Source organism: Pristis pectinata, chromosome 7, assembly GCF_009764475.1.
Source record: "Pristis pectinata isolate sPriPec2 chromosome 7, sPriPec2.1.pri, whole genome shotgun sequence".
Classification (NCBI taxonomy): Eukaryota; Metazoa; Chordata; class Chondrichthyes; order Rhinopristiformes; family Pristidae; genus Pristis; species Pristis pectinata.
This window is the reverse complement of record NC_067411.1, coordinates 52,914,253-52,942,232: the sequence shown is the minus strand read 5'-3', so window position 1 is coordinate 52,942,232 and position 27,980 is coordinate 52,914,253. Positions and strand designations below refer to the sequence as shown.

The 27,980-nt window shown below is 43.5% G+C and overlaps 1 protein-coding gene across 2 annotated transcripts in view; it reads left to right on the top strand.

Moving 5' to 3' along the window:
* The window catches only part of ift74 (intraflagellar transport 74), a 207,746-nt gene that overhangs the window by 132,063 nt on the left and 47,703 nt on the right, over positions 1-27,980 (top strand). For both annotated transcript variants that reach the window (XM_052019231.1, XM_052019230.1), the window contains one exon: positions 22,294-22,347. In XM_052019231.1, the coding sequence (XP_051875191.1) occupies positions 22,294-22,347 (54 nt within the window). The remainder of the gene's footprint in view (positions 1-22,293; positions 22,348-27,980) is intronic.

Genomic DNA, 27,980 nt, shown 5'->3' with positions numbered 1-27,980 from the left:
GTTATTTGCAAGTCATAAGATGTATTTGCTCTTTTAATGAATTACTGAGAAAGGAACATTCCTATCCCTTTGCAAATTTGAAACGTGAATCTTTAATTATTATATTTCCTGGAACATTACCGATGGAAACCCGTTTTTGGAAGGGTATCCACGGAATGCAGCCAAAGCAGGTAAATGTAACTAAGATTCAGATCAGGCGTAGTATTATTTAATGGCAGAGTTGGTTCCAGGAGATGAAAAAGCCAGTTTCTATGTTCCTAGAGCACAGGATATGGCATCATGAAAATTGAAACCTCAACTTGAACCTATTCATAGAACATGGAACAGTACAGCACTGGCCAGGTCATTTGCACCAAGTGCGGTCTAACTGAAGTTTTATATAGCTGCAGCGTGACTTCCTTACTCTTATACTCAACACCCCCACCATTGAAGGCAAGCATGCTATATGCCTTCTTTATCACCATATCCACTTGCGTAGACAATTTCAATGAACTATGGACCTGACTTGGAAATGGAAGTTTAATTTATGTTCATAGAATCATTCAGCACAGAAACACGTCCTTTTGGCACACCTCAGCCATGCTGACCAAGATGCCTATCATTAATCCCATTTGCCTGCATTAGGCTACAATGCTGTCCAGGTGCCTTTTAAACATTGTAATAGTATCTGCCTCCACTGGCAGCTCATTCCGGATATCTATCACCCTCTCTGTGAAAAACTTGCGCTCAAGTCTCCTTTAAATTCCTCCTCTCTCACCTTAAACCTGTTGCCCCTACTTCTCGAACCCCTTGCCCTGGGGAAAAGATCCTGACTATCTATCCTATCACTATATAAATTTATAAACTTCTCTAACTTCACCCCTCAGCCTCCTATGTTCCAATGAGAAGCCATTTACTCCACGGAATTTGACTTCCCAAAGTGCAGTACCTCACACTTGTCTGAATTAATTTCCAAGTGCCGCAGCTCCAACTGATCTATGCCCCGCTGTAACATTAGACAACCTGCTTCACTCCACCAATTTTGTGTCATCAGCAAACTTACTAATCAGACCATCTAAATTCTCATCAAAGTCATTCAAATATATTGCACATGGCTCCATTATATCAGGCTTCAAATGTGTTCATTTTTCAGGTTATGCAGTAATATAAGTTATCAAATCCTTTGGTTTTGTGTGACAGCATCAGGCAGCATCTGTGAAGAGAAGAAGATTGAGTTCGTCAGAACCGGCCAGGGCTTGAAAGGCAAAAACTGCAGAAGTTGGAAATCTGGAACAAAAACAGATAATGCCAGAAATGCTCAGCAGTGTAGGCAGCATCTGAGGAGATGGACATCAAAGTGACAAATCAGTTATCACAGTGGGCCTGTACTGACACAAACTGGAAAGTTGTCTAAAAATGCTGATTTCAGCAATGTGCTGCCTCAAGGGTTATACCACGCTTAGATGGCACTTGTTCCTTAAGCTGACAGGTTCATAAGGATATTGCTGGGACCAGATGGCTTGAGTTATAAAGCACCTTAAAACATATTGAGCTGGATAAATCCCCAGGGCATAACCAAGTATATCCTTAGACCTTGTGAAAGTCTAGGGAAGAAATTGTGGAGGCCCTTACATATTTGCTTCATCTTTAGCCACAGGTGAAGTTCAGGAGGACTAGAGGGTGGATAATGCTGCACCATTATTTTAGAAGGGCAGGAAAGACAAACCAGGGAATTACAGGCCAGTGAACCTGACATCAGTGGTGGGTAGGTTACTGGAGGAGATTCTGAGGGACAGAATCTACCAGCTGTTGGATAGACAAGGTCTGATTAGGGATAGTCAGCATAGATTTGTGCATGGGAAATCGTATCTGACAAATCTCTTAGAGTTCTTCGAGGAGGTAACCAAGAGGATAGATGGGGATTGGCAGTGGATGTTGTCTCTATGGACTTTAGCAAGACCTTTGACAGGATTCACCATGGTAGGCTCATCTGGAAGGTTAGATCACAAGGGATCCAATGTGAGCTAGCGAACTGGATTCATAATTGGCTTGATGGTAGGGAGCAGAAGGTGATGGTGCAAGGTTGTTTCTCGGATTGGATCGTGAAGAAGGTGTTTGCCATGCTGGAATTCATTAGTCAGGGCATTGGTAAATTGATTTATTATTGTCACATGTACTGAGGTACAGTGAAAAACTTTGTTTTGCATGCCATCCATACAACAGTGCTTTGAGGTATTACAAGGGGAAACAATAACTGAATTCAGAATAAAGTGTTGCAGTTACTGAGAAAGTGCAGGGCAGGCAGACAATAAGGTGCAAGGCCATAATGAGGTAGATAGTGAGCAGTCTCTCCTGGGGGTCAGAAGATTGCCAGACCTGTAAATAAATTTAAAAGAAAAGTGTTAGTAATTCTTAGAGTCAAAGACTTTAGATTTAAAATCAATTATAATAGAAGTAATGAGTAGATCTGTAGGGAGCAGCTTGCAATGAGTCAACATGCTCCAGCACCATTTCCGAGTTGGGATGTTATGCTGCAGTTGTGCAAAACATTGGTGAGACTGGCCTTGGAGTATTGTGTATAGTTTTGTTCACCCTGTTATGGGGAAGATAATGTTAAGTTGGAAAGAGTGCAGAGAAGATTTACAAAAATGTTGCCAGGACTCAAGGGCCTGAGTTATAGGGAGAGGTTAGACAGGATGGGACTTTATTCCTTGGTACGTAGGATACTTGGGGGGGTGGGGGACCTTATAGAGTCATAGAGCAATACAGCACAGATACAGACCCTTCGGCCCGCGTCCCCGCTGACTATGGTGCCCACTCATCTAGTTCCAATTTCCTGCATTCGGCCCATATTCCTCCTCTAAGCTCCGCCCCTGAGTGTACCTATCCAAGTGCTTCTTAACTGACACTACTGTACCTGGCTCAACCACTTCTTCTGGCAGCTCATTCCATATACCGTATCTATGCCCCTCATGATTATATAAACCTCTATTAGGTCACCCCTCTTTCACCTATTCTCCAAGAAATAATGACCTAGCCCGGCCAACCTCTCCCTTTAACTGAGGCCCCTCTAGTCCTGGCAACATCCTCATAAATCTTTTCTGCACCCTTTCCAGTTTAACCACATCTTTCCTAAAATAAAGTGACCAAAACTGTACACAGTACTCCAAGACGTGTATAAAATTATGAAGGGCATAGATAGGGTGAATGCACACAGTCTTTTCCTCAGGGAAAGTGAACCAAAAACTAGAGAGCCTAAGGGTTTAAGGAGTGAGGGCAAAGATATAAAAGGGACCTGAGTGGCAACTTCTTCACGCAGATGTGGTCCATACATAGAATAAGCTGTCAGAGAAAGTAGTTGAGGCAAGTACAATAGAGGAATATGGATCAAACACAGGCAAATGGGACTAGCTAAGGTAGGCAACTTGGTTGGCATGGACGAGTTGGGCCAAAAGGACTGTTTCCAGACTATATAACTCTATGACTCTGTACGTTTACATTAGACTTCATTGGAACTGAGTAAGAAGTCAGTGTGCGAGTATGATGGAGAATTAAAGCAACAGAAAACTAGATGCTCAAGTGATCCTTCCAGAGTGTACTATTCTGGTAAGCAGTCACGGAATCTGTTGTTGATTTATCCAGTGTGGAGGAGACCACTTTGTGACCACTTGCTCTGCAGAACTGGAGAGCAAGTTATTCACTTCCTTGTCTGATAGGGCTGTTGCATCCTGGTTGGTGGAAAGGGAAAGATGTTCAGATCTCCTGTGATTGCTTGGGAAAGTGCTGCAAGAGGGGATGTTTTTGTTAGTACGCCCAACTTATGGACACCCCGATGTAAAAACAAAGTCGAGTTTATTGTCATATGCACAAGTGCAGTGAAAGCCTTACTTGAAGCAGCATCACAGGCACAGAGCATCGTATAAGCAACATTCACAAGAAAAACATAAACATAAATTATACACAATTTTTACAAGAAATAAACAATTAGAACAAAAGAAAAACGAAGTCCATTCTTGGGCAAAGTGATCAAAGTGTTGCTAAACTGTAGTGATTCGGGTTTTGACAGTTGGCTCCAGAACCAAATGTTTGAAGGGAAGTAGCTGTTCTTGAACCTGGTGCTGTGGGACTTCAGACTTCCATACCTCCTGCCAGATGATAGCTACGAGAAGATGGCATAGCCCTAATGGTGGGGATCTTTGATGCTAGATGTCGCCTCTTGAGGCAGCTCCTCCTGCAGATACTACCAATGGTGGGGAGGCATGTGCCCGTGATATATTGGGCAGAGTCCACGACACTCTGCAGCTTCTTATGTTCCTGTGCATTCAAATTGCCATACCAGACCATGATGCAAGCAGTCAGGATACTCTCAAAAGTGCATCTGTAGACATTTGTTAGAGTGTTCGGTGACAAGCCAAACCTCCTTAACCTTCTAAGAAAATAAAGACCCTGGTGTGCTTTCCTTTTGATTGCATCTATGTGCTGGGCCCAGGGCAGGTCATCCGATATGTTAACGCTGAGGAGTTTAAAGCTGTTGACTCTCACCACCACTGACCCCCCCCCCCCCCACCCCGCCAATGTAGACTGGCACATGTTTGCCCTCCTTCCCCTTCCTGAAGTCAACAATTGGCTCATTAGTTTTGCTGACATTGAATAAGAGGTTGTTGTTGCGGCATCACTCAATCAGGTGTCCTATTTCATTCTGGTAAACTGACTCATTGCCATGTGTGATTTGTCCAACAACAGTAGTACCATCGGCGAATTTGAAGATGACATTGGAGCTGGGCTTAGCCATACGGTCATGTGCATGTAGAGCAGGTAGCTGAGCACGCAGCCTTGAGATGGACCTGTGTGGATGATCAGCGAGGAGGAGATGTTGTTACCAATCCTCACTCATTGAGTTCTGCTGATGAGGAAGTATCCAGTTGCAGAGGAAGGTACAGAGGTCCAGGTCTTGAAGCTTGATGATGAGTTTGGATGGGATGATTGTGTTGGATGCCAAACTGTAGTCAATGAACAGCAGCCTGATGTACAAGTTCCTGTTGTACAGATGGTCCAGAGCCAAGTGAAGAGCAAGAGAAATCGCATCTGCTGCTGATCTGTCGTGGCAGTAGACAAATTGGAGCAGATTCAGGTCATCTCTGAGGCAGGAGTTGTTTCGCACTATAACGTTGAGTAGTCATTGAGGCAGGTTACCATGCCCTTCTTGAGCCCTGGTACAATAGATGCCTTTTTGAAGCAGATGAGAACATCAGACCGCAGATGCGAGAGGTTGAATATGTCTGTAAATATTGCAGCCAGTTGCTCCACACAGATCTTCAGTATACGGCCAGGTAAACCATCTGGACCAGATGCCAGTGCTAGGACCTTTGTTGTTTATAATTTATACAAACGATTTGGATGTAAATGTACAGGGCATGATTAATAAGTTTGTGGATGATACTGAAATAGCTGCTGTTGTAGACAGTGTAGAAGGTACGTAAAATTTTAGGGGGATCTTGATCAGCTAGGTATGTGGGCTGAGGACTGGCAAATGGCTATCAATCCAGCTAAATGTGATGTATTGCATTTTGGAACAACAAACCAGTGTGGGACTTGTACAATGAATGGTAGGGCCCTGGGGAGTATTATGGTATTGGTATATTATTGTCACTTATACTGAGGTACAGTGAAAAGCTTCTCTTACAAACTGATCGTACAGGTCAATTCATTACACAGTGCAGTTACATTGCGTTAGTACAGAGTGCATTGATGTAGTACAGGTAAAAGGAGCACAAGTGCATAGTTTGTTGAAAGTGGTGTCACAGGTAGATAGAGTGGTGAAGAAGGTGTTTGGCACGCTGGCCTTCACCGGTCGGGGCATTGAATATAGGGGTTGGGAAGTTATGTTGCAGTTATATAAGATATTAGTGGGCTACTCAGTCAGCATGGACAAGTTGGGCCAAGGGGGTTGTTTCCATGCTGTAAGACTCAATAATGCTATGGGCCCAGCACCTAGATGCAACCATAAAAAAGATGTGTCAGTGTCTCTATTTTCTCAGAAGCTTCAGGAGATTTGGCATGTCATGGAGTCATAGAGCACAGAAACAGGCCCTTTGGCCCAACTTGCCCATGCTGACTGTGTTGCCCAGTGAACTTGTCTACCCACATTTGTCCCATAGCCCTATACACCTCTCCTATCCACATACTTGTCTAGATGGTTTGTAAGTGTTGCTAATGTGCCTGCCACAACCACTATTTCTGTCAGCTCATTCCAAATATGCACCAACCTTTGCCACCACAGTAAAAACTGAAGAGAAATATTCATTAAAAATCTCACCCATTTCCTTTAGTTCCACACACAGACAGCCATGCTGATCATTAAGGGGATCTGTTCTCTCCCTAGCCACTCTTTTACTCTTGATATACCGATAAAATCTTTTGAGATTTTGCCTCACCTTACCTGCCAGATCCTTCTCATATCCTCTTTATGCACCCCTAAATTCTCTCTTAAGCGCATTCCTACAATTCTTTTAGCCATTAAGAGAATCACTAGTTCCTAATTGCTTATGCATAGTAAATGCCTCCCTCTTTCTTTTGAACCAGAGCCTCAATATCTCTCATCAACCAGGGTTCCCGAAACCTGCCAGCCTTGCCTTTCACCCTAACAGCAATATGCAGGCCCTGAACTCTTGACATCACACATTTAAAAGCCTCCCACTTGGCACTCACTCTTTTCCCTGCTAACAATCTCACTAAATCCACCTCTGAAAGATCCTGCCTCCTGGGGAATGAAGTAGGGGGAGTGGTGGCAGTGTCTGTTGGCGAGCACTTTGGGTCCAGTGACCAAAATTGTATTAGTTTTGAAATAGTTATGGAGAAAGATATGGGCAGTTCACAGGTTAAGGTCCTGAAATGGTGCAGAACAAATAATGGAGACATTAGGCAGGAGCTTGCAGTGGTTAATTGGGTGAGATTGTTTGAAGGGCATCTGTGAAGTGGGAGGCAAAAGCAAAAGTGTGATGTCAAGAGGTCAGGGCTTGCATGTTCCTGTTATGGTGAAGAGCAAGGTTAGCAGGTTTAGGGAATCCTTGTCGAAGAGATATATTGAAGCTCTGGTTAAAAAAAAAGAGAGCTATACACTGTGCAAAAACAAGTGTGAACTTGTGACACAAGAGAGACTGCAGATGCTGGAAATCTGGAGCAACACACACAAAATGCTGGAGGAACTCAGCAGGTCAGGCAGCATCTACGAAGTGAAATGAACAGTCAATGTTTCAGGCCAAGACCCTTCATCAGGGCTGGAAAGATTTTTCATTTCCCTCCTTAGATGCTGCCTGACGGACTAAATTCTTCTAGCACTTTGTGTTGGGAACTAGTGAATCTCTTAATGACTACAAGAAGTGTAGCAGTATACTGAGAGAAATTAGGAGGGCAAAAAGAGGATATGAACTAGGAAGAGAGTAGGCCCTCTTAGAGGTAAGCAGGGCTGCCCGTCATGGTTCCAAGTGCTGGTTCTCAATTCTGCCCCTTATCCCCATTGATGGTGCCTTGTTGTGCAGCACATGGTTTCCATGCACTACTATTTGCCTAATGACACACACCTGAGTTCCATCAGGAGACTAGTATAAGAACCCTGGTTTCACAAACACTGGTTGCCAGGTTATTGGTCTGTCTCTGGCTGCTTAGGGCAATTAACTCTAGAGGTGTCCTGTTTTTGCTGTTTCTCCTGGAAAACCCTGTTTCTGTGTTAGGACTCTATCTCAGAGTCCTGAGGCAAGATTCCTTCTGGTTACTGTTCTGCGTTCAGTACCAAGGAAGTATCCTGACTCCAGTCTCATCCTGGTGTTCTGCATGTGGGTTCTCCATGATCTCTCTCTTTGTGTGACATTGTGATGCTACCTATGTCTTGAGCCGCATGTGGGATTTTTAACAAATTTCTCCTTGGTGTTTACTGAGGAGAAAATCATGGTTGCTCAAGGTAAAGGAAACAAGTGGAGATATTTTGAAGAACATTCATGTTACCAGGGAGGAGGTATTTGCAGCTTTACAATGCATTAAGGTGGATAAATCCCCAGGGCCTAACTGAATGCATCCTCTGACTTTGTGGGAGGCTAGGGAAGAAATTGTGGAGGCCCTTGCAGAGATACTTCCTCATTGTTGGCCACTGGTGAAGTTCCCAAAGACAGTAAGGTGGCTAATATTGTTACATTGTTCAAGAAAGGTAGCAAGGACAAGCCAAGGAACTATAGGTCGGTCAGCCTGATATCAGTGGTGGGGAAGTTACTGGAGGGAATTCTAAAGGACAGTATATATCAGCATTTGGATAGACAGTCTGATTAGGAGGAGTGAGTATGGCTTTGTGTGTAGGAAGTTGAGTTTAATGAATCTTTTAGAGTTCTTTGAAGGGGTAGCCAAAAGAGTAGATAAGGGTAGGACAGTGGATGTTGTCTATTTGGACTGTAGCAAGGTCCCACATGGCAGACTGCTCTGGAAGGTTAGGTCCCGTGGAATCCACAGAGAACCACTTAAGTGGAATGAAAATTGACTCTGAGGTAGGAAGCAGAGGGTGGTGGTTGAAGGCCGTTTCTCAGAATGAAGAACGGTGACTAGTGGTGTGCTGCATGGGTTGGTGTTGGGACCCTTATTTGTTATTTATATACAGTGGCATGCAAAAGTTTGGGCACCCCTGGTCAGAATTTCTGTTACTGTGAATAGTTAAGTGAGTAGAAGATGAACAGATCTCCAAGTCATTAAAGCTAAAGATGAAACATTCTTTTCAACACTTTAAGCAAGATTAGTGTATTCTTTGTTTTGTACAATTTTAGAGAAAAAAGGAAAGGAGCACCATGCAAAAGTTTGGGCACCCCAAGAGATTTGAGCTCTCATAACTTTTTTTTTACAAAGGTCTAAGACCTTCAATAGCTTGTTAGGGCTATGGCTTGTTCAGTCATCATTAGGAAAGGCCAGGTGATTTAAATTTCAAAGCTTTATAGATACCCTGACTCCTCAAACCTTGTCCCAACAATCAGCAGCCATGGGCTCCTCTAAGCAGCTGCCTAGCACACTGAAAATTAAAATAAATGATGCCCACAAAGCAGGAGAAGGCTATAAGAAGATAGCAAAGCTTTTTCAGGTAGCCATTTCCTCAGTTCATAATGTAATTAAGAAATGGCAGTTAACAGGAATGGTGGCGATCAAATCGAGGTCTGGAAGACCAAGAAAACTTTCTAAGAGAACTGCTCATAGGATTGCCAGAAAGGCATATCAAAACCCCTGTTTGACTGCAAAAGACCTTCAGGAAGATTTAGCAGACTCGAGTGGTGGTGCACTGTTCTACTGTGCAGTGACACCTGCACAAATATGACCTTCATGGAAGAGTCATCAGAAGAAAACCTTTCCTGTGTCCTCACCACAAAATTCAGTGTCAGAAGTTTGCAAAGGAACATCTAAACAAGCCTGATGCATTTTGGAAACAAGTCCTGTGGACTGATGAAGTTAAAAATAGAACTTTTTGGCTGCGATGAGCACAGGTATGTTTGGAGAAAAAAGGGTGCAGAATGTCATGAAAAGAACACCTCTCCAACTGTTAAGCACAGGGGTAGATCAATCATGCTTTGGGCTTGCAATGCTGCCAGTGGCACGGAACATTTCACTGGTAGAGGGAAGAATGAATTCAATTAAATGCCAGCAAATTCTGGAAGCAAACATCACACCATCTGTATATTTAAAAAAGAGATGAAGAGGATGGCTTCAACAGGATAACTATCCTAAACACACCTCAAAATCCACAATGGACTACCTCAAGAGACACAAGCTGAAGGTTTTGCCATGGCCCTCAGTCCCCCTACCTAAACATCATTGAAAATCTGTGGATAGACCTCGAGCAGTGCATGCAAGATGGCCCAAGAATCTCACAGAACTGGAAACCTTTTGCAAGGAAGAATGGGCAAAAATCCCCCAAACAAGAATTGAAATACTCTTAGCTGGCTACAGAAAGCGTTTGCAAGCTGTGATACATGTCAAAGGGGGTGTTACTAAGTGCTGACCGTGCAGGGTGCCCAAACTTTTGCTTCAGGCCCTTTTCCTTTTTTGTTATTTTGAAATTGTAAAAGATGGAAATAAAGAAGTAATCTTGCTTAAAATATTAAAGAAATATGTCATCTTTAACTTTATGCCTTTTGGAAATCAGGTCATCTTTTACTCAGCTATTCACAGTAACAGAAATTTTGACCAGGGGTGCCCAAACTTTTGCATGCCACTGTAAATGCCCAAGGCTTGATCAGCAAGTTTGCAAATGACAGAAGATGGTGTTGCTAGTGAAGAAGGTTATCATAGATTACAGGGGGAATCTTGATCAGTAAGGGAAGTGGGCTGAGGAGCAGCAAATGGGTTTCAATACAAATAAGTGTGAGGTAATGCAGTTTGGAAAGTCAAACCACAGTAGGACTTCTACTATAAATGGCAAGGACTAGGGCGTGTAATGGAACAGAGGGAAGTAGGAGTACAAGTGCATATATAGTTCATTAAAAGCAATGTCACACATAGATGGGTGATGAAAAAGGCAATTAACATGATGGCCTTCATTGGTCATTGCATTGAGTACAGGAGTTGGGACATCATGTTGCAGTTGTACGAGTCATTGGTGAGGCTGTTTTTTGAGTACAATGTACACTTTTTGTCACCCTGTTATAGGAAAGACATTAAACTGGAAAGAGTGCAGAAAACATTTATAAGGATGTTGCCAGGACTAGAGGGCCGGCGTTGTAGGGAGAGGTTGGCCAGGCTAGGCCTTTATTCCTTGGAACATAGGGGAATGAGGGGTGACCTTATTGAAGTGTTTAAAATTATGAGAGGCATAGATAAGGTGGTTGATAAGTCTTTTCCTGAGGGTAGAGGAGTCCAAAATGAGTGGGCATAGATGTAGGATGAGAGGGGAAAGATTTAGAGGTGACATGAGGGGTTCGATTCCCATCGCTGTCTGTACAGAGTTTGTACATTCTCCTGTGTCTGCGTGGGTTTCCTCCAGGTGCTCGGGTTTCCTCCCACATTCCAAAGACATACGGGTAGGTTAATTTGGGTTTAAAATGTGCGGCATGGACTCGTTGGGCTGGAAGGGCCTGTTACCATGCTGTAAATAAAAATTAAAAAAAAACTTTTTCACACATAGGGTGGTGAGTATATGGAATGAGCTGACAGAGGAAGTAGTTGAGGCAGGTACAATAGTATCATTTAAGAAGCACTTGGATAGTTACATGGAGGGGAGGGGCCTGGAGGGAATGGGACGGACGCGGGAAATTGGGACTAACTAGGTGGACGACATGGTCAGCATACACTCATTGGGCTGACGGGGCCTGTATCCGTGCTGTATTGCTCTATGACTATATGAAAAGGATCTGGCAAGTAAGGTCAAGCAAAATTCCAAGGCATTCTTCCAGACAGAGCTCTGGAGAGTTATAAGGTAGCCAGGATGGAGCTTAAGAATGGACTTAGGAGAGCTAGAAGGGTGTATGAGAAGGCCTTGTTGAGTAGGATTAAGGAAAACCCCAAGGCATTCTACATGTATGTGAAGAATAGGAGGAAGAACAAGGACCGATCAAAGATAAGAGGAAACATGCCTGGAGTTGAAAGAGGTAGGGGAGGTCCTTAATGAATACTTTGCTTCAGTAATCACCGGTGAGAGAGACCTTGACATTTGAGGATGGCATACAACAGGCTGATATGCTAGGGCATGTAGATGTGAGGAAAAAGGATGTGCTGGAACTTTTGAAAAACATGAGGATAGGTAAGTCACTGGGGCCTGATGGGATATATCCAAGGTTATTACAGGATGCGAGGGAAGAGATTGCTACGCCTTTGGCGATTATCTTTGTGTCCTCACTGGCCACAGGAGTAGTGCCAGATGATTGGAGGGTGGCAAATGTTCCTTTGTTTAAGAAAGGGAGTAGGGATAACCCTGGGAATTACAGACCAGTGAGTCTTACTTCAGTGGTGGGCAAATTACTGGAGAAGATTCTTAGAGACAGGATTTATGGGCATTTGGAGAAGCATAGGCTGATTAGGGACAGTCAGCATGGCTTTGTAAGGGGCAGGTCATGCCTCAAGCCTGATTTAATTCTTTGAGGATATGACAGCAAGTTGATGAAGGTAAAGCAGTGGATGTGGTGTACATGGATTTTAGTAAGGCATTTGATAAGGTTCCTCATTGAATGCTTATCAGTAAGTCAGGAGGCATGGGATCCAGGAAAATTTGGCTGTGTGGATTCAGAATTGCCTTGCTCATAGAAGACAGAGGATGGTGGTAGATGGAGCATATTCTGCCTGGACATCGGTTACCAGTGGTGTTCCGCGGGGATCTGTTCTGGGACCCCTGCTCTTTGTGATTTTTATAAATGACTTGGATGAGGATGTGGAAGGGTGGGTTAGTAAGTTTGCTGATGACACAAAGTTTGGTGGTGTTGTGGATAGTGTAGAAGTTTGCTGTAGGTTACAACAGGCCATTGATAGGATGCAGAGCTGGGCTGAGAAGTGGCAAATGGAGTTCAACCTGGAGAAGTGTGAAGTGATACACTTCAGGAGATCGCATTTGAAGGCAGAATACAAGGTTAATGGCAGAACTCTTAGCAGTGTGGAGGAACAGAGAGATTTTGTGGTCCACGTCCATAGATCGCCCAAGGTTGCCACACAGGTCAATAGGGTTGTTAAGGCATATGGTGTGTTGGCCTTCATCAGTTGTGGTATTCAGTTCAAGAGCCGCGAGGTAATGTTGCAGCTCTATAGAACTCTGGTTAGCCCACACTTGGAGTATTGAGTTTAGTTCTGGTCAGCTCATTATAGGAAGGATGTGGAAGCTTTGGAAACGGTGCAGAGGAGATTTACCAGGATGCTCTCTGGATTGGAGAGCATGTCTTATGACGATAGGTTGAGTGAGGTAGGGCTTTTCTCTTTGGAGAGGAGGATGAGAGGTGACTTGATAGAGGTGTACAAGATGATAAGAGGCATACGTTGAGTGGACAGTCAGAGACTTTTACCCCAGAGTGAAAATGGCTAACACAAGGGGGCATAATTTTAAGGTGATTGGAGGAAGGTATAAGGGGGATGTCAGAGGTAAGTTGTTTTACACAGTCGTGGGTGCGTGGAACGCACTGCTAGCAGAGGCTGTGGGGGCAGGTACATTAGGGACATTTAAGAGCTCTTAGCCACATAAATGACAGAAAAATGGAGGGCTTGTGGGAGGGAAGGGTTAGAGGGAAGGATAAAATGTCGGCACAACATTGTGGGCCGAAGGACCTGTACTATGCTGTTATGTTCTATGTTGTTCTATACAAGTATATTAAGAGTAAAAGGGAGGCTCGAGAGAATCAGTCCCCTTAAAGATGAGCATGGCCATCTGTGTGTAGAACCAAAGGAAATGGGTGAGATTAAACTCTTCAAAGACAAGCCAGAAAACTACAGGCCAGTGAGTTTGATGTCAGTGGTGGGTAAATTGCTGGAAGGGATTCTGAGGGACATTTGGAGAGAGTGGGTCTGATTCAGGATAGTCAGCATGGCTTTGTGCATGTGAAGTCATGTCTCTCAAATCTCTTGGAGTTCTTTGAGGAGGTAACCAAGAGGGTAGATGAGGGTAGGGTAGTGGATGTTGTCTATATGGACTTGAGCAAGACTTTTGACAAAGTCCCTCATGGCAGGCTAGTCTGGAAGGTTAGATGGCATGGGATCCAGGGGGACATAGTGGATTGAATTCACAATTGGCTCAGTGCTAAGAAGCAGAGGGTGATGGTCAAGGGCTGTTTCTCAGATTGGAGGCTTATGTCTAGTGGTGTGCCACAGGGGTCGGTACTGGGGTCTTTGTAATTTATATAAATGATTTGGATGTGAATTTACAAGGCATGGTTAGCAAGTTTGCAGGTGATGCTAAAATAGGTGAGGTTGTAGACAGTGTAGAAGGGTATGAAAAATTACAGGGAGATCTTGATCAGCTGGGTATGTAGGCTGAGGGTTTGCAAATGTCTTTCAATCCAGATAAATGTGAGGTTCTGCATTTTGGGAGATCAGGCCAGGGTAGGGCTTGTACAGTTATGGTAGGGCCATGAGGAGTGTTATGGAACAGAGGAGTGGAAGTGCATAGGAGTTCAAATGCATAGGTCACTGAATGTGGTATCACAGCTAGACAGGTAGATGCTGGCCTTCATCTGTCAGGGCATTGAGTACAGAATTTGGGAAGTTATTTTTCAATTATATAAGATGTTGGTGAGGCTGCACTTTGGAGTATTATGTACAATTTTGATCACCCTGTTGTAAGAATGATGTTACTAAGCTCGAAAGAGTGCAGAAAATTTTACCAGAATGTTGCCTGGATTTGTGGGCCTGAGTTGCAAGGAGAGGTTGCATAGACTAGGACTTTATTCCCTGGAACATAGGGAATTGAGCAGTGATCTGATAGAGGTATGAGGGGCATAGACAGGGTGAAAGCACATTGTCCTTTGTGCTAAATACAAGATGGCATAGGTTTAAAATCTCTCAGGTGAGAGATTAAAATGGATATCAGGGGGATTTTCTTCATGCGGAGGGTGTTGCATATTTGGAATAAGCTGCCAGAAATATTGGTTGAGGTGGGCACATTAGCAACACTTAGATGCCATCTAGTTAAGTACATGAATAGGACAGGTTAAGAGGGCTGTGGCCAAACACGGGCAGATGGGACTAACTTGTTGGGCAACACAGTTAGCATGGACAAGTTGAGCTGAAGTTCCTATTTCTATGCTGTATGTCTCTATGACACTATGATTGCTTTAGTTTATTTTGTCGTTTAGTGCATTAAAGTGGCATCCATCATTAAGGACCCTTACCATCCGCGACATGCCCTCTTCTCATTACTACCTTCTGGGAGGAGATACAGGAGCCTGAAGACCCACACTCAACGTTTTAGGAACAGCTTCTTCCCCTCTGCCATCAGATTTCTGAACAGTCTATGAACCCATGAACACCATAGAACAATACAGGCCCTTTGGCCCACCATGTTGTGCTGACCTTCAAACCACACCTAAGACTATCTAACCCCTTCCTCCCACATATCCCTTTATCTTAAATTCCTCCATATGCTTATCTAACAATCTCTTGAACTTGACCAACTTATCAGCCTCCACCACCACCCCAGGCAGCTCATTCTATGCACCAACCACTCTCTGGGTGGAAAAACCTCCCTCTGACATCTCCCTTGAACTTCCCACCCATTACTTTAAAGCCATGCCCTCTTGTATTGAGCATTGGTGCCCTGGGAAAGAGGCACTGGCTGTCTATTCCTCTTAATATTTTGTCTACCTCTATCATGTCTCCCCTCATCCTCCTCTCCAATGAGCAAAGCCCCAGCTCCTTTAGTCTCGCCTCAAAATCCATACTCTCTAATCCAGGCAGCATCCTGGTAAATCTCCTCTGCACCCTTTCCAATGCCTCCACATCCTTCCTATAATGAGGCGACCAGAACTGGACACAGTACTCTAAGTGTGGTCTAACCAGAGTTTTGTAAAGCTGCATCATTACTTCGCGGCTCTTAAACTCGATCCCATGACTTATGAATGCTAACATCCCATAAGCTTTCTTAACTACCCTATCCACCTGTGTGGCAACTTTTAGTGATCTGCGGATATGAACCCCCTGATTACTCTGCTCCTCTACACTGCCCGGAATCCTGCCATTTACCTTGTATTCTGCCTTGGAGTTTGTCCTTCCAAAGTGTACCACTTCACACTTCTCCGGATTGAACTCCATCTGCCACTTGTCAGCCCAGCTCTGCATCCTATCAATATCTCTCTAAGCTTTGACAGCTCTCCACACTATCCACAACACCACTGATCTTGGTGTCATCTGCAAACTTGCTAAGCTATCCTTCCACCCCCTCATCTAAGTCATTAATAAATATCGCAAAGTAGAGGTCCCAGAACTGATCCCTGTGGGATACCACTAGTCACAGCCCTCCAATCTGAATGAACTCCCTCCACCACAAACATCTGCTTTCTACAGGCAAGCCAATTCTGAATCCACTGGGCCAAGCCTCCCTGGATCCCTTGGCCTCTGACCTTCTGAAGAAGCCTACCATGCGGAACCTTGTCAAACGCCTTACTAAAATCCATGTAGACCACATCTACTGCACTACCCTCAATCTTCCTGGTCACGTCCTCAAAGAACCCTATCAGGCTTGTGAGGCAAGATCTTCCCTTCACAAATCCATGTTGGCTGTCCCTAATCAGTCCATGATTCTCTAAGTGATCATAGATCCTGTCTCTTAGAATCCTTTCTAGCAGCTTACCCACCACAGACGTAAGGCTCACTGATCTGTAATTCCCTGCACTATCCTTACTACCTTTTGCCACCCTCCAATCCTCCGGTCCCATCCCCGTGGATAATGAGGACTCAAAGATCCTAGCCAACAGTTCAGCAATCTCCTCGCTCGCCTCCCAAAGTAGCCTGGGGAATATTCCATCAGGCCCCGGGGACTTACCTGTCCTAATATTTTCTAACAGCTTCAGCACATCCTTTCTTGATATCCACATACTCTAGAACATTACCCTTACCAACACTGTCCTCAGTGTCCTCAAGACCCCTCTCCTTGGTGAATACTGAAGAGAAGTATTCATTGAGAACCTCACCCACTTCCACAGCTTCCAGGCACATCTTCCCACCTTTGTCTTTAATCAGACCTACCTTTACTTGAGCAATCCTTCTGCTCTTCATGTACGAGTAAAAAGCCTTGGGATTCTCCTTAACCCTACTTGCCAAAGCCTTTTCATGTCCCCTTCTTGCTCTCCTCAGCCCCTTAAGTTCCTTCCTTGCTACTCTATATTCCTCACGAGCCCTATTTGATCCTTGCTGCTTACACATTCTGTATGCTGCCTTCTTCCTAACTATTTGTTCCGCCTCTCTTGTCGCCCATGGTTCCTTCACCCTGCCATTCCTTCTCTGCCTCACCGGGACAAATTTATCCCTAACATCCTGCAAGAGATCTCTGAACAACGACCACACCTCCACAGTACATTTCCCTTAAAATGTCATCCCAATTTACACTCTCAAGTTCTCGCCTTATAGCCTCATAATTCGCCTTTCCCCAATTAAATATCTTCCTGTCCTCTTTGCTCCTATCCCTGTCCATGACAATGCTAAAGGTGGTGGAGCAGTGGTTGCTGTCCCCCAAATGCTCACCCATCGAGAGATCTGTCACCTGACCCGGTTTATTACCTAAAACTAGATCTAGTATGGCATCCTCTCTAGTCAGCCTGTCAACATACTGTGATGGGAATCCGTCCTGGACACACATAACAAACTCTGCCCCATCTAAATCTTTGGCACTAAGCAGGTGCCAATCAATATTTGGGAAGTTGAAGTCTCCCACGATAATAAGCCTGTTATTTTTGCATCTTCCAAAATCTGCCTCCCAATCTGCTCCTCCGTATCCCTACTGCTACTGGGGGGCCTATAGAATACTCCCAGTAGAGTAACTGCCCCTTTCTTGTTCCTAACTTCCATCCATATTGACTCTAGAGAGGATCCTTCTACATTATGCATCCTTTCTGCAGCTGTAATAGTGTCCCTGACCAGTATCGCCACCCCTCCTCCTCTTCTGCCCCCCTCCCTAGCCCTTCTAAAACACTGAAAACTAGGAATATTCAATATCCATTCCTGCCCTGGTGTCAGCCATGTCTCTGCAATAGCCACAATATTGTAGTCCCATGTACTTATCCAAGCTCTCAGTTCATCACCCTTATTCCTGATGCTACTTGCATTTAAGTAAATACACTTTAGCCCATCCACCTTACTACTTTTATAGCCTGTACTCTGCTTCTCCTTCCTTAAAGCCTCTCTACCTGTTAGATCTGACTTCTTCCTCTGACCTACTCCTCTTTTTCCCATCTCCCTCCCACAACCACAAACACAACCACATTATTCCTCTTTTGCATTAAATTTTAAATGAAATTTTTTTAAATTTTATTTACAGCGTGGTAACAGGCCCTTCCAGCCCAACGAGTCCGTGCCACCCATTTTAAACCCAAATTAACCTACCCGTACGTCTTTGGAATGTGGGAGGAAACCGGAGCACCCGGAGGAAACCCACGCAGACACGGGAGAACGTATAAGCTCCTTACAGACAGTGGGAATCGAACCCTGATCGCTGGCGCTGTAATAGCGTCGCGCTAACCACTACGCTACCGTGCTGCCCTATTTTATTTATTTTTGGTAACTTATAGTAACTTTCATGTCTTGCACTGTGCAGCTGCCACAAAACAATAAATTTCATGACATATGTCAGTGATAACCTGATTCTGACATGTCCATGCCGAGGAAATCCCATTCAGGCTGATCCCATTTCCCAGCACTTGGCCCATATCCCTCTAAACTCTTGTCATCCCTATACCTATCCACATACTTTTTCAATATATCTTATGTCGCTGCCTCAACCGTTTCCCTTGGCAGCTGGTTCCATATATCTACTATCCATTGTATAAAAAAAAGTTGCACCTAAGGTTCTTATTAAACCTTTCACTTCTAACCTTAAAACTATGTCCTCTAGTTTTTGATTCCGTAACCCAGGAAAAAACACCGCTCACCCTATGTCCCTCATGATTTATCTGAGATCACCCCTCAGTCTCCTACGTGCCAAGGAGTAAAGGCCTAGCCTATCTAACGCCTATCTAACCTCTCCCTATAACTAAGACCCTCAGTCCTGGCAACATCTTTGTAAATTTTTTTTGCATCCTTCCTACAATAGGGTGACCAAAACTGAACAAAATGCTCCAACTGTGACCTCATCAACGTCTTTGTACAATCACAACATAACTTCCTAATTTCTATATTCATTGCCCTGACTAATGAAAGCTAGCATGCCAAAAGCTGCCTTCACTGCCATGTCCACCTGTAACTCCACTTTAAGGGAACTATGCACATGTACTCCCAAGGTCCCTCTGTTCTACAACAGTACCCAGGTCACTTCCGTTCAATGTAAAAGTCCTACCTTGATTTGCCCTTCCAAAATGTAACACTTCGCACGTATCTGAATTAAATTCCATTTGCCATTCCTCTGCCCACCTACCCAGCTGATCAAGATCCTGTTGCAATTCTTGATATTCCTTTTCATTGTCTACGACACCACCTATTTTCGTGTCATCTGCAAACTTAGTACCCATTCCTCATATATTCCATCAAAATTGTCAATATGGATGACAAATAGCAATAGGCACAGCACAATTCCCTGAGGCATACCACTAGTCACAGACCTCCAGTATAAGAAGCATCGTTCCACCATCACCCTCTGTTTCCTATCATCTAGCCAATTTTGTATCCAGTTTGCCAGTTCTTCTTGGGTGCCATGTGATCTAACTTTCCAGGGCAGCCTACCAGAGGGAACTTTATCAAACGCCTGACTGAAATCCATATATACTACATCTACTGCCCTCCCCTCGTCAACCTTCCCTGTCACTTCATCAAAAAACTCTTATCAATTTCATGACAAGATCTCCCACACACAAAGCCATGCTGGCTACCCCTAATCAACCCATGCCTTTCCAAATATGTATATCTTATAGCTCAGAATGCATTCCAGCAACCTGACCACCATGTATGTTAGGCTAACAGGTCTATAATTAGCAGTTCTATCTGTTGATCAATGTGAATGTGGAGGAAGGACTTGGGGCAACCTATCCTTGTCCTGTCAGTGAGAAGATGGGGTGAGAACAGAGATGGAACAATCATGGTTAAGTACCTGTCAACTATCTGGAGGGACACCACAGAAAACTGAAAATGAAGAAATATTAGAAGTGTGGAAAATGTTGTCATTAGAACCATTGTGATAAAGCAGAAAAATTGGGAGAATGGAGTGGAGTCCTTGCAAGAAGAGATGAGTTAAAATAGTGTCTGTTCCATTTCCCAATCTCTTGGTCTCCACCTTGTCAGAAATGTTCCCTTTGTTCTCTTCATCTCTCCCCCCTCTATGCAGCTGAAAAGTTCTTTTGTCTGTTGTGTCAAAAAGTCATTAATCTGAAGTATTAAATTTGTTTCTCTCTCCACATATGCTACCTGAACTGCCAAATACAGCATTTTCAAATTTTATCTTGGACTTGCAGCATATGCAGGTTTTTTGATTTTCTTTTATTCTAATCATAGTTGTACAGCACAGAAAGAGGCCCTTTGACCCACCACGTTTATGCTGACCTTTTTGTCCATCTACACTATTTGTCTACGCTTCATTTGTCCTGCATAATATTTATTTTCTCTTAGATGTAGGACTCTTAGCAGTGTGGAGGATCAGAGGGGTCTTGGGGTCCGAGTCCATAGGACGCTCAAAGCGGCTGCGCAGGTTGACTCTGTGGTTAAGAAGGCTTATGGTGTATTGTCCTTCATCAATCGGGGAATTGAACTTAGGAGCCGAGAGGTATTGTTGTAGCTATATAGGTCCCTGGTCAGACCCCACTTGGAGTACTGTGCTCAGTTCTGGTCGCCTCACTACAGGAAGGATGTGGAAGCCATAGAGAGGATGCAGAGGAGATTTACTAGGATGCTGCCTGGAATGCGGAGCATGCCTTATGAAAGTAGGTTGAGGAAACTCGGCCTTTTCTCCTTGGAGTGACGGAGGATGAGGGGGGACCTGATAGAGGTATATAAGATGATGAGAGGTATTGATCGGGTAGATAGTCAGAGGCTTTTCCCCAGGGCTGAATTGGTGGCCACAAGAGGACATAGGTTTAAGGTGCTGGGGAGTAGATATAGAGGAGATGTCAGGGGTAAGTTTTTTTTACTCAGAGTGGTGAGTGCGTGGAATGGGCTGCCAGCAACGGTGGTGGAGGCAGATACGATAGGGTCTTTTAAGAGACTATTAGATAGGTACATGGAGCTGGGAAAAATAGAGGGCTATGGGTAAGCCTAGTAATTTCTAGGGTAGGGACATGTTCAGCACAGCTTTGTAGGCCGAAGGGCCTGAATTGTGCTGTAGTTTTTCTATGTTCTAAGTGGACTCAGAAGTATTTCCATGATAGAGTTGCTGACTACATGCAAATTATTGTTGCCTTTGCGATTAAAGGCAGAACAACTGCTGAGTGAAAAACAAGTCAGAAACCTAACAATATCAACAAAGGCTTTTTGTTTCATCAGCAATGTGGATGACCCTTTCTCCCTCAGTCTTTGCCAACTGTCTTTGAGTTGGAACCAAAACAGCAATAAAAGTGTGGTGATTTTGATTTATTTCAGTTAGAGGAAATCATATTGCACATTTCAAGTGTATTATCCATGATAAATTTTCTGTATTATATTGGAGACATTAATGTGCTGAGCTGAAAGTAGTAGTGGATTTATCTGACTTTAGCACAACTCTTTAATATGTACCAATTAATGTATCCTGTTTTACTATAGATGCTCAGTTGTACATCCAATTCATCATTTTTAAGATAAATGATATTTTGGAATTAGGGTGGAAAGTTGGAGTTGTATGTTTCATTACTTTCTCAGTCTAGAAATTGTTTGTTGATTTAATTTTACTGTGTAGCGACTCACCGTCTGAGCAAGCGAACTGGCTCGGCGGTCAGGTCGTGCGTCGTTGGAGCGGCGAGGCCCAAGATGGCGGTGGGCCTTCGTCTTCCCCAAGCGACAGGGAGAACCTGCGCGTGGGAAAGATTTGATGACGTAGCATATACGTCATTGCTGTTTTGAGTGGGCGGGAACAGGGTCTCTTAAAAGGCCCGCGCAAGGTGGGAAAATAAATCAGTTCTTGTTCTGAAACCCTTCGACTAGTGTCTTGTTTTTCACATCGCGGTAGCAGCCGCTACAACTGCAAAATTAAACTGTTGCTGATTGCCAAATCACAAAAGTTAAAGATTTTTTTGATGACTTGGGTGGATATAAGTATGAATCCATGAACTACCACTATCTGGGACTTTGATTATTTTTTCTATAACAACCGCCGTTCCACGTAAGTGAGCTTTCGAAACTTTGCTCATGGCCAGGTGCTACCCTTTTCGCCTAGTGCGTCCACTGTCTTTTTATTCCTTGTGGCTCAAATGTACCCACCCCTCTTCAGTCCTCCCATCCAGACCACAAAATCCTCCCTAAAAATCAACGGCCCAGTTCTTAAAGCTGTTATTTAATGCCCAGTTATATTTGCTCTTGAGAAGAGAGGGGCTTCCTGAAATGCTTGTCAGTGCCATGAGCTTACTCCCACTGAGCCAACAATAAAGAAAACATGTGTTGTACATCATTTGAAATGCTTATGCAGTGGAGGGCAGTACCATAGTGGAAATGTTCTGCTTTGCATTACTTATTGACATGAAGTGAACTCTAGATAAGCTATACTTTTCTTAGGAGAGCGCAATCAGAAGTACAAAGAGCTGAAGAAAAGAGAAGAAACAATGGATGGTAAGTTTAAGATTGTGTGCACTTTTCCTATGCCTTTCACATTTATTGTTAAATCAGAGCATAAGTTGTTTTAGATCATTTAACCATGAAAGCATAGGGATAACAAGATTTACAGAATCATTGTGCAAAAATGTAATTAAGGATAACCATCTGCTAAGTGTATTTTTGTGTTCTTAAACCAATACATTCATCATGTTTGCCTATTTGTGTTGGTGGTCCTGAGGCACACGAAGGCTGATAAATCCTCAGGACCTGACTGAGTGTATCCTAGGACACTGTGGGAAGCAAGTGAATAAAATGCTGGGGTTCTTGCAGAGATTTTTATATCTTTGCTGCCAGGACTGGAAGGCTTGAGTTCTAAGGAGAGACTGGATAGGATGGGACTGTGTTCCCCAAAGCAAAGGAGGCTGAAAGGTGATCATAATTTATAAAATTATGAGCAGCATAGATAAAATGAATGGTCACAGTCTTTTTCCCAGGGTAGGAGAGTCTAAAGTTAAAGACAAGAGAGGAAAGCTTTGAAGGGGACCTGTGGAGCAGGTTTTTCCACATTGAGGGTGATGGGTATATGGTAAGATATCTTTATTAGTCACATGTACATTGAAACACACAGTGAAATGCATCTTTTGCGTAGAGTGTTCTGGGGGCAGCCCGCAAGTGTCACCACGCTTCCGGTGCCAATGTAGCATGCCCACAACTTAGTGTCATAGAGCAGAGACAGAGTAAAAAAGCATGGAAGCAAGCCCTTTGGCCCTTTGGCAAAGGGAGTGGTAGAGGCAGGAACAATTACAACATTTAAAAAAAACATTTGGACTGGAACACAGATAAGGAAAGTTTAGAGGGATATAGGCCAAATGCAGGCATCAGGTAGGCACATTAATCAGTTTGGATGAGTAGGGCCAAAAGGCCTGTTTCTGTGATGTATAACTCTGACTATTAATCACAGTCTCTGTGATGCTTTCTCATTTTTATTATGATATTTACCTTAAAATATAAACTGTTTTTGACCACTTACCCCCTTACTTTCATGTGTCCTGTGCCAAGTGTGGGATTTTTGCTTGTGGCTACAGAAAGCAGTGTCTATTGCATGTCAGTTCTACATTCCTTTTCTTTCCCTACCTTGAATGGCTTATAGCATCGTAGTTTTGTCTACTGTTTTCTTATCCCCCATCCCCTTCCATGTCCCAAAGATGTGCTGGTGGGTAGATTAATTGGCTACTATAAGTTATAGTTAATTAGGTGGGTAGTAGATTAGTGGAGCTGCAGGGCTGGTGGCGCACGGGAGCAAGGTCTTGAGAGGGAGAATAGTTCAAGGAAGAAAATGATGGCATTCAGATTGAAGGGATTGCTGTGATAACTGGCATAGCACAGAAGTACAGCACAGGAACTAGCCCTTCAGCCCATGATGTCTGTGCCGACCATGATGCCAATTTAAATTGCACATCTGCCTGCAAGTGGTCTATATCCCTCAATTCCCTGCCTGTTCATGTGTCTATCTAAATGCCTCTATAGTTTCTGCTTCCACCACTTCCCCTGGCAGTGCGTTCCAGGCACCTACAACTCTGTGGGGGGGAAAAAATCTTGCCACATAAATCCTTAAATGTTACTCCTCTCACCTTAAAGCTATGCCCTCCAGTATTTGACATTTCTGTCCTGGGGAAAAAGACTGACCATCTACCCACCAATAATTCGATAGATTCATTGGGCTGAATGGCCTTGTATGTGGGAAGGAAATAAGAATTTCATACCTGTGGAACAAATAAGAACTGTACCTTCTGGATCTCCATACCTGCCTTACTTATCCTCTCATCCTCCTGTCACCCTAACTAACCACTTCAGCAGTACGTAATGCAAGGGATATTACTTTGTCTAGAGACAAAGCATCTTGTCAACTTTCCTGTCCCTGATGCATCACAGTCTCTCAATCTTGGACTCTGGCTCATCAACTTTGAGCCAAATTTGTTAGAGCTGTACATGTGATCACTACCTCAGTGGTTGCCATTTGCTTTCTTGTGCTACAGCTCTTCAGCGGCAATACTGCTATGCCTGACTTAGTTTTGTGTATTTGATTGGTAATTAAGTTATCAACTGGTTATGTATACTTGCTATTTATAATTTTGTCCATTCATTAATCTCATTTCAAGATTTAATTAAGTGCAAGTTTTAAGGTGGAGAGGCAAGAAGCTACAATCTCAGCTGCCAGATTCACCATTAGATTATATCAATAAACCAGAAATAAGATATTTTCATCTTGCAATGCTTTTTAAATAAAGCTGTCCAGACCCTTCGGCCCATGTTGTGCTGACATTCTGTCCTGCTCCAAAATCTATCTAACCCTTCCCTCCCACATAGTCCTCCATTTCTTTATCATTCATGTGTCCATCTAAGAGTCTCTTAAATGTCCCTAATGTATCTGCCCCCACAACCTCTGCTGGTAGTGTGTTCCATGCACCCGCCACTCTGTGTAAAAAACAACAACAACTTACCTCTGACATCCCCCTTATATCCTCCTCCAATCATCGTAAAATCATGCCCCCTCATATTAGCCATTTTCGATCTGGGAAAAAGTCTGACTGTCCACTCGATCTATGCCTCTTATCTTGTATACTTCTACCAAGTGACCTCTCATCCTCCTCTCCAAAGAGAAAAGCCCTATCTCACTCAATCTATCCTCATAAGACATGCTCTCCAATCCAGGTAGCATCCTGGTAAATCTCCTTTCCACCCTCTCTAAAGCATCCATGTCCTTCCTATTATAGTGGAGGTGACCAGAACTGAACACAATGCTCCAAGTATGGTCTAACCAGAGTTTTATAGAGCTGCAACATTACCTCACAGCTCTTGAACTCAATACCCCGACTAATGAAGGCCAACGCACCATATGCCTTCTTAACAACCCTATCGACCTGCGCGGCAACCTTGAGGGATTGATGGACGTGGGCTCCAAGATCCCTCTGTTCCTCCAAACTGCTAAGGGTTCTGCCATTAACCTTGTATTCTGCCTTCAAATTTGATCTCCTGAAGTGTATCACTTCACACTTTTCTGGGTTGAACTCCATCTGCCACTTCTCAGCCCAGGTCTGCATTTTATCAATATCCTGTTGTAATCTACACTATCCACAACACCACCAACCTTTGTATCATCAGCAAATTTACTAACCCACCTTTCACATCCTCATCCAAGCCATTTATAAAAATCACAAAGAGCAGGGGTCCCAGAACAGATCCCTGCAGAACACCACTGGTCACCAATGTCCAGGCAGAATATGCTCCACATCTACCACGACCCTCTGTCTTCTATGAGCGAGGCAATTCTGAATCCACACAGCCAAGTTTCCCTGGATCCCATGCCTCCTGATTTTCTGATGAGCCTTCCATGAGGAACCTTATCAAACGCCTTACTAAAATCCATGTACACCACATCCACTGCTTTACCTTCATCAATGTGTTTTGTCATTATCAAAGAATTCAATCAGGCTCATGAGGCATGACCTGCCCGTCAAAGCCAAGCTGACTGTCCCTAATCAGCCTATGCTTCTCCAAATGCCCATAAATCCTGTCTCTAAGAATCTTCTCCAGTAATTTGCCCACCACTGAAATAAGACTCACTGGTCTGTAATTCCCAGGGTTATCCCTACTCCCTTTCTTAAACAAAGGAACAACATTTCCCACCCTCCAATCATCTGGCACTACTCCTGTGGCCAGTGAGGACTCCAAAGGCGTAGCAATGTCTTCCCTCACTTCCCATAATAACCTTGGCTATATCCCATCAGGCCCCGGTGACTTATCTATCCTCATGTTTTTCAACTAATAATTTCAATTAATCTGTTCCAGTTGGTTATATTAATAACTGGGAAACGAGCAGGAAACTTGTTTACCACTTGTGAATGCTTGCTTACTACTGCAAATTTAAAACTATAAGGTTAAGAAAAATCTAGCAGTAAAACAAAATTAAATAGTTGAAACAAAATCAACCCCTAGTCACCAAAATTCACACATTGTAGAAATTCCACACAGTAGACATTACATCCTGGGCAAAAGATGCACTGTGCTTCACAAGAACACTTAGATTAGAAATCCATCTTGGGTTGACAGAGGTGTTGCAAGGATTAAGTTTGGGGCTGCTGCTGTTCACACTATACCATTGATATAAATGAGACAATCAAGTGTAATATACTCTGATAATCCTGCACCCTCAGGACATTGGTGGTGCTGGACTGGCAGATTTATGGACAATTTGATATTAATACCACAACACACTTTTATTTCAGTTTAATACCACAGTTTCATTTCACTTTCTATGTTCAACAGTAGCACAAGAGTTTTTTCAGTGAATCTGATGAGTTTAAAAGGAGTGAGAAACTGAGCTCAGATAAATTTAAAGGGAAAGAGAATACAATGAGTTTTGTCTTGTATGTTTCAGCTTGCCATTTCTTACCCCTGGTGTTCCTGACCCTGGCTCTCAGTTTAGACACAAGTGAGCCAGATGACAAACCATCAGCTCTTCCAAACAATAGGATACCAGATTATTAGAGTTTACCTGTACAAATTTGCTGGCAGTGTAGGTTATAAGGAGGATGCAAAGAGGCTTCAGGGGAGATACAGAGAGGTTAAGTGACTGGAGAAAGACAAGCAGATGGAATATAATGTGAAAATGTGAGGTCATCGACTTTGGTTAAAAAAAACGCAAGAGTACTTATGAAAAGGTAAGAATTTGAAAGTTGTTGGTGTTCGGAGGTTCCAAGGTACCCTTGTATACAAATGAATCAAAATTAACATGCAAATACAGCAAACAATCAAGGCCATGTGATGGCTTTTTTTTGAAAGAGGATTTGAGCATTAAAGTAGCGATGTCTTGCTCTAACTTTGTAGGGCTCTGGTGAAACTGCATCTCGAATATTGTGCATTGGTCTGATCTTCCAGCCAAAGGAAGCTTATATTTGAGATATGGTTTGCAATGAAAGTTCACCAGATTAATTCCTAAGGTGGCAGGTTTGTTGTTTGAGGTGGGGCAAAATGCAGCTGTGCGGACATGAGTTTAGAAGAATATGTGGTGATCCCATTGAAACATATGCAGGGGTAATGTTTCCCTGGATGGAGTGCCCAAAGCTAGGGTGACAGTCCTAAAGTAACAGGTCAGGCATTCAAGATCGAGGGGTAATGAATCATTGAAATTTTCTACCCAGGAGGCTGTGGCGTCTGGGTATAATCAAATAGCATTTTAGAACCTAAGGAAATCAAAGAACCTGGGATGTGGTGAAGATGGTAACAGAGTCAGAGTTATACAGCATGGAAACAGGCCCTTTGGCCAAACTCGTTCATGCTGACCATGGTGCCCACCAAGCTAGTCCAATTTGACGCGTGTGGCCCATATCCATCAAAACCGTGTACTTAGTCAAATGTCTTAAATGTTATTGCACCTGCTTCAACCACTTTCTGTGGCAGCTGATTCTGCATATGCACCACCCTCTGCGTGATGAAGTTGTCCCTCAGGTCCTTTTTAAATCTTTCACCTCTCACCTTAAATCAATGATGTCTAGTTATTAGTTCTCCTTCCCTGGGGAAAAAGACTGTGCATGCAACCTACCTATGCCCCTCATGATCTTATACACCTCTATAAGGTCACTCCTTTA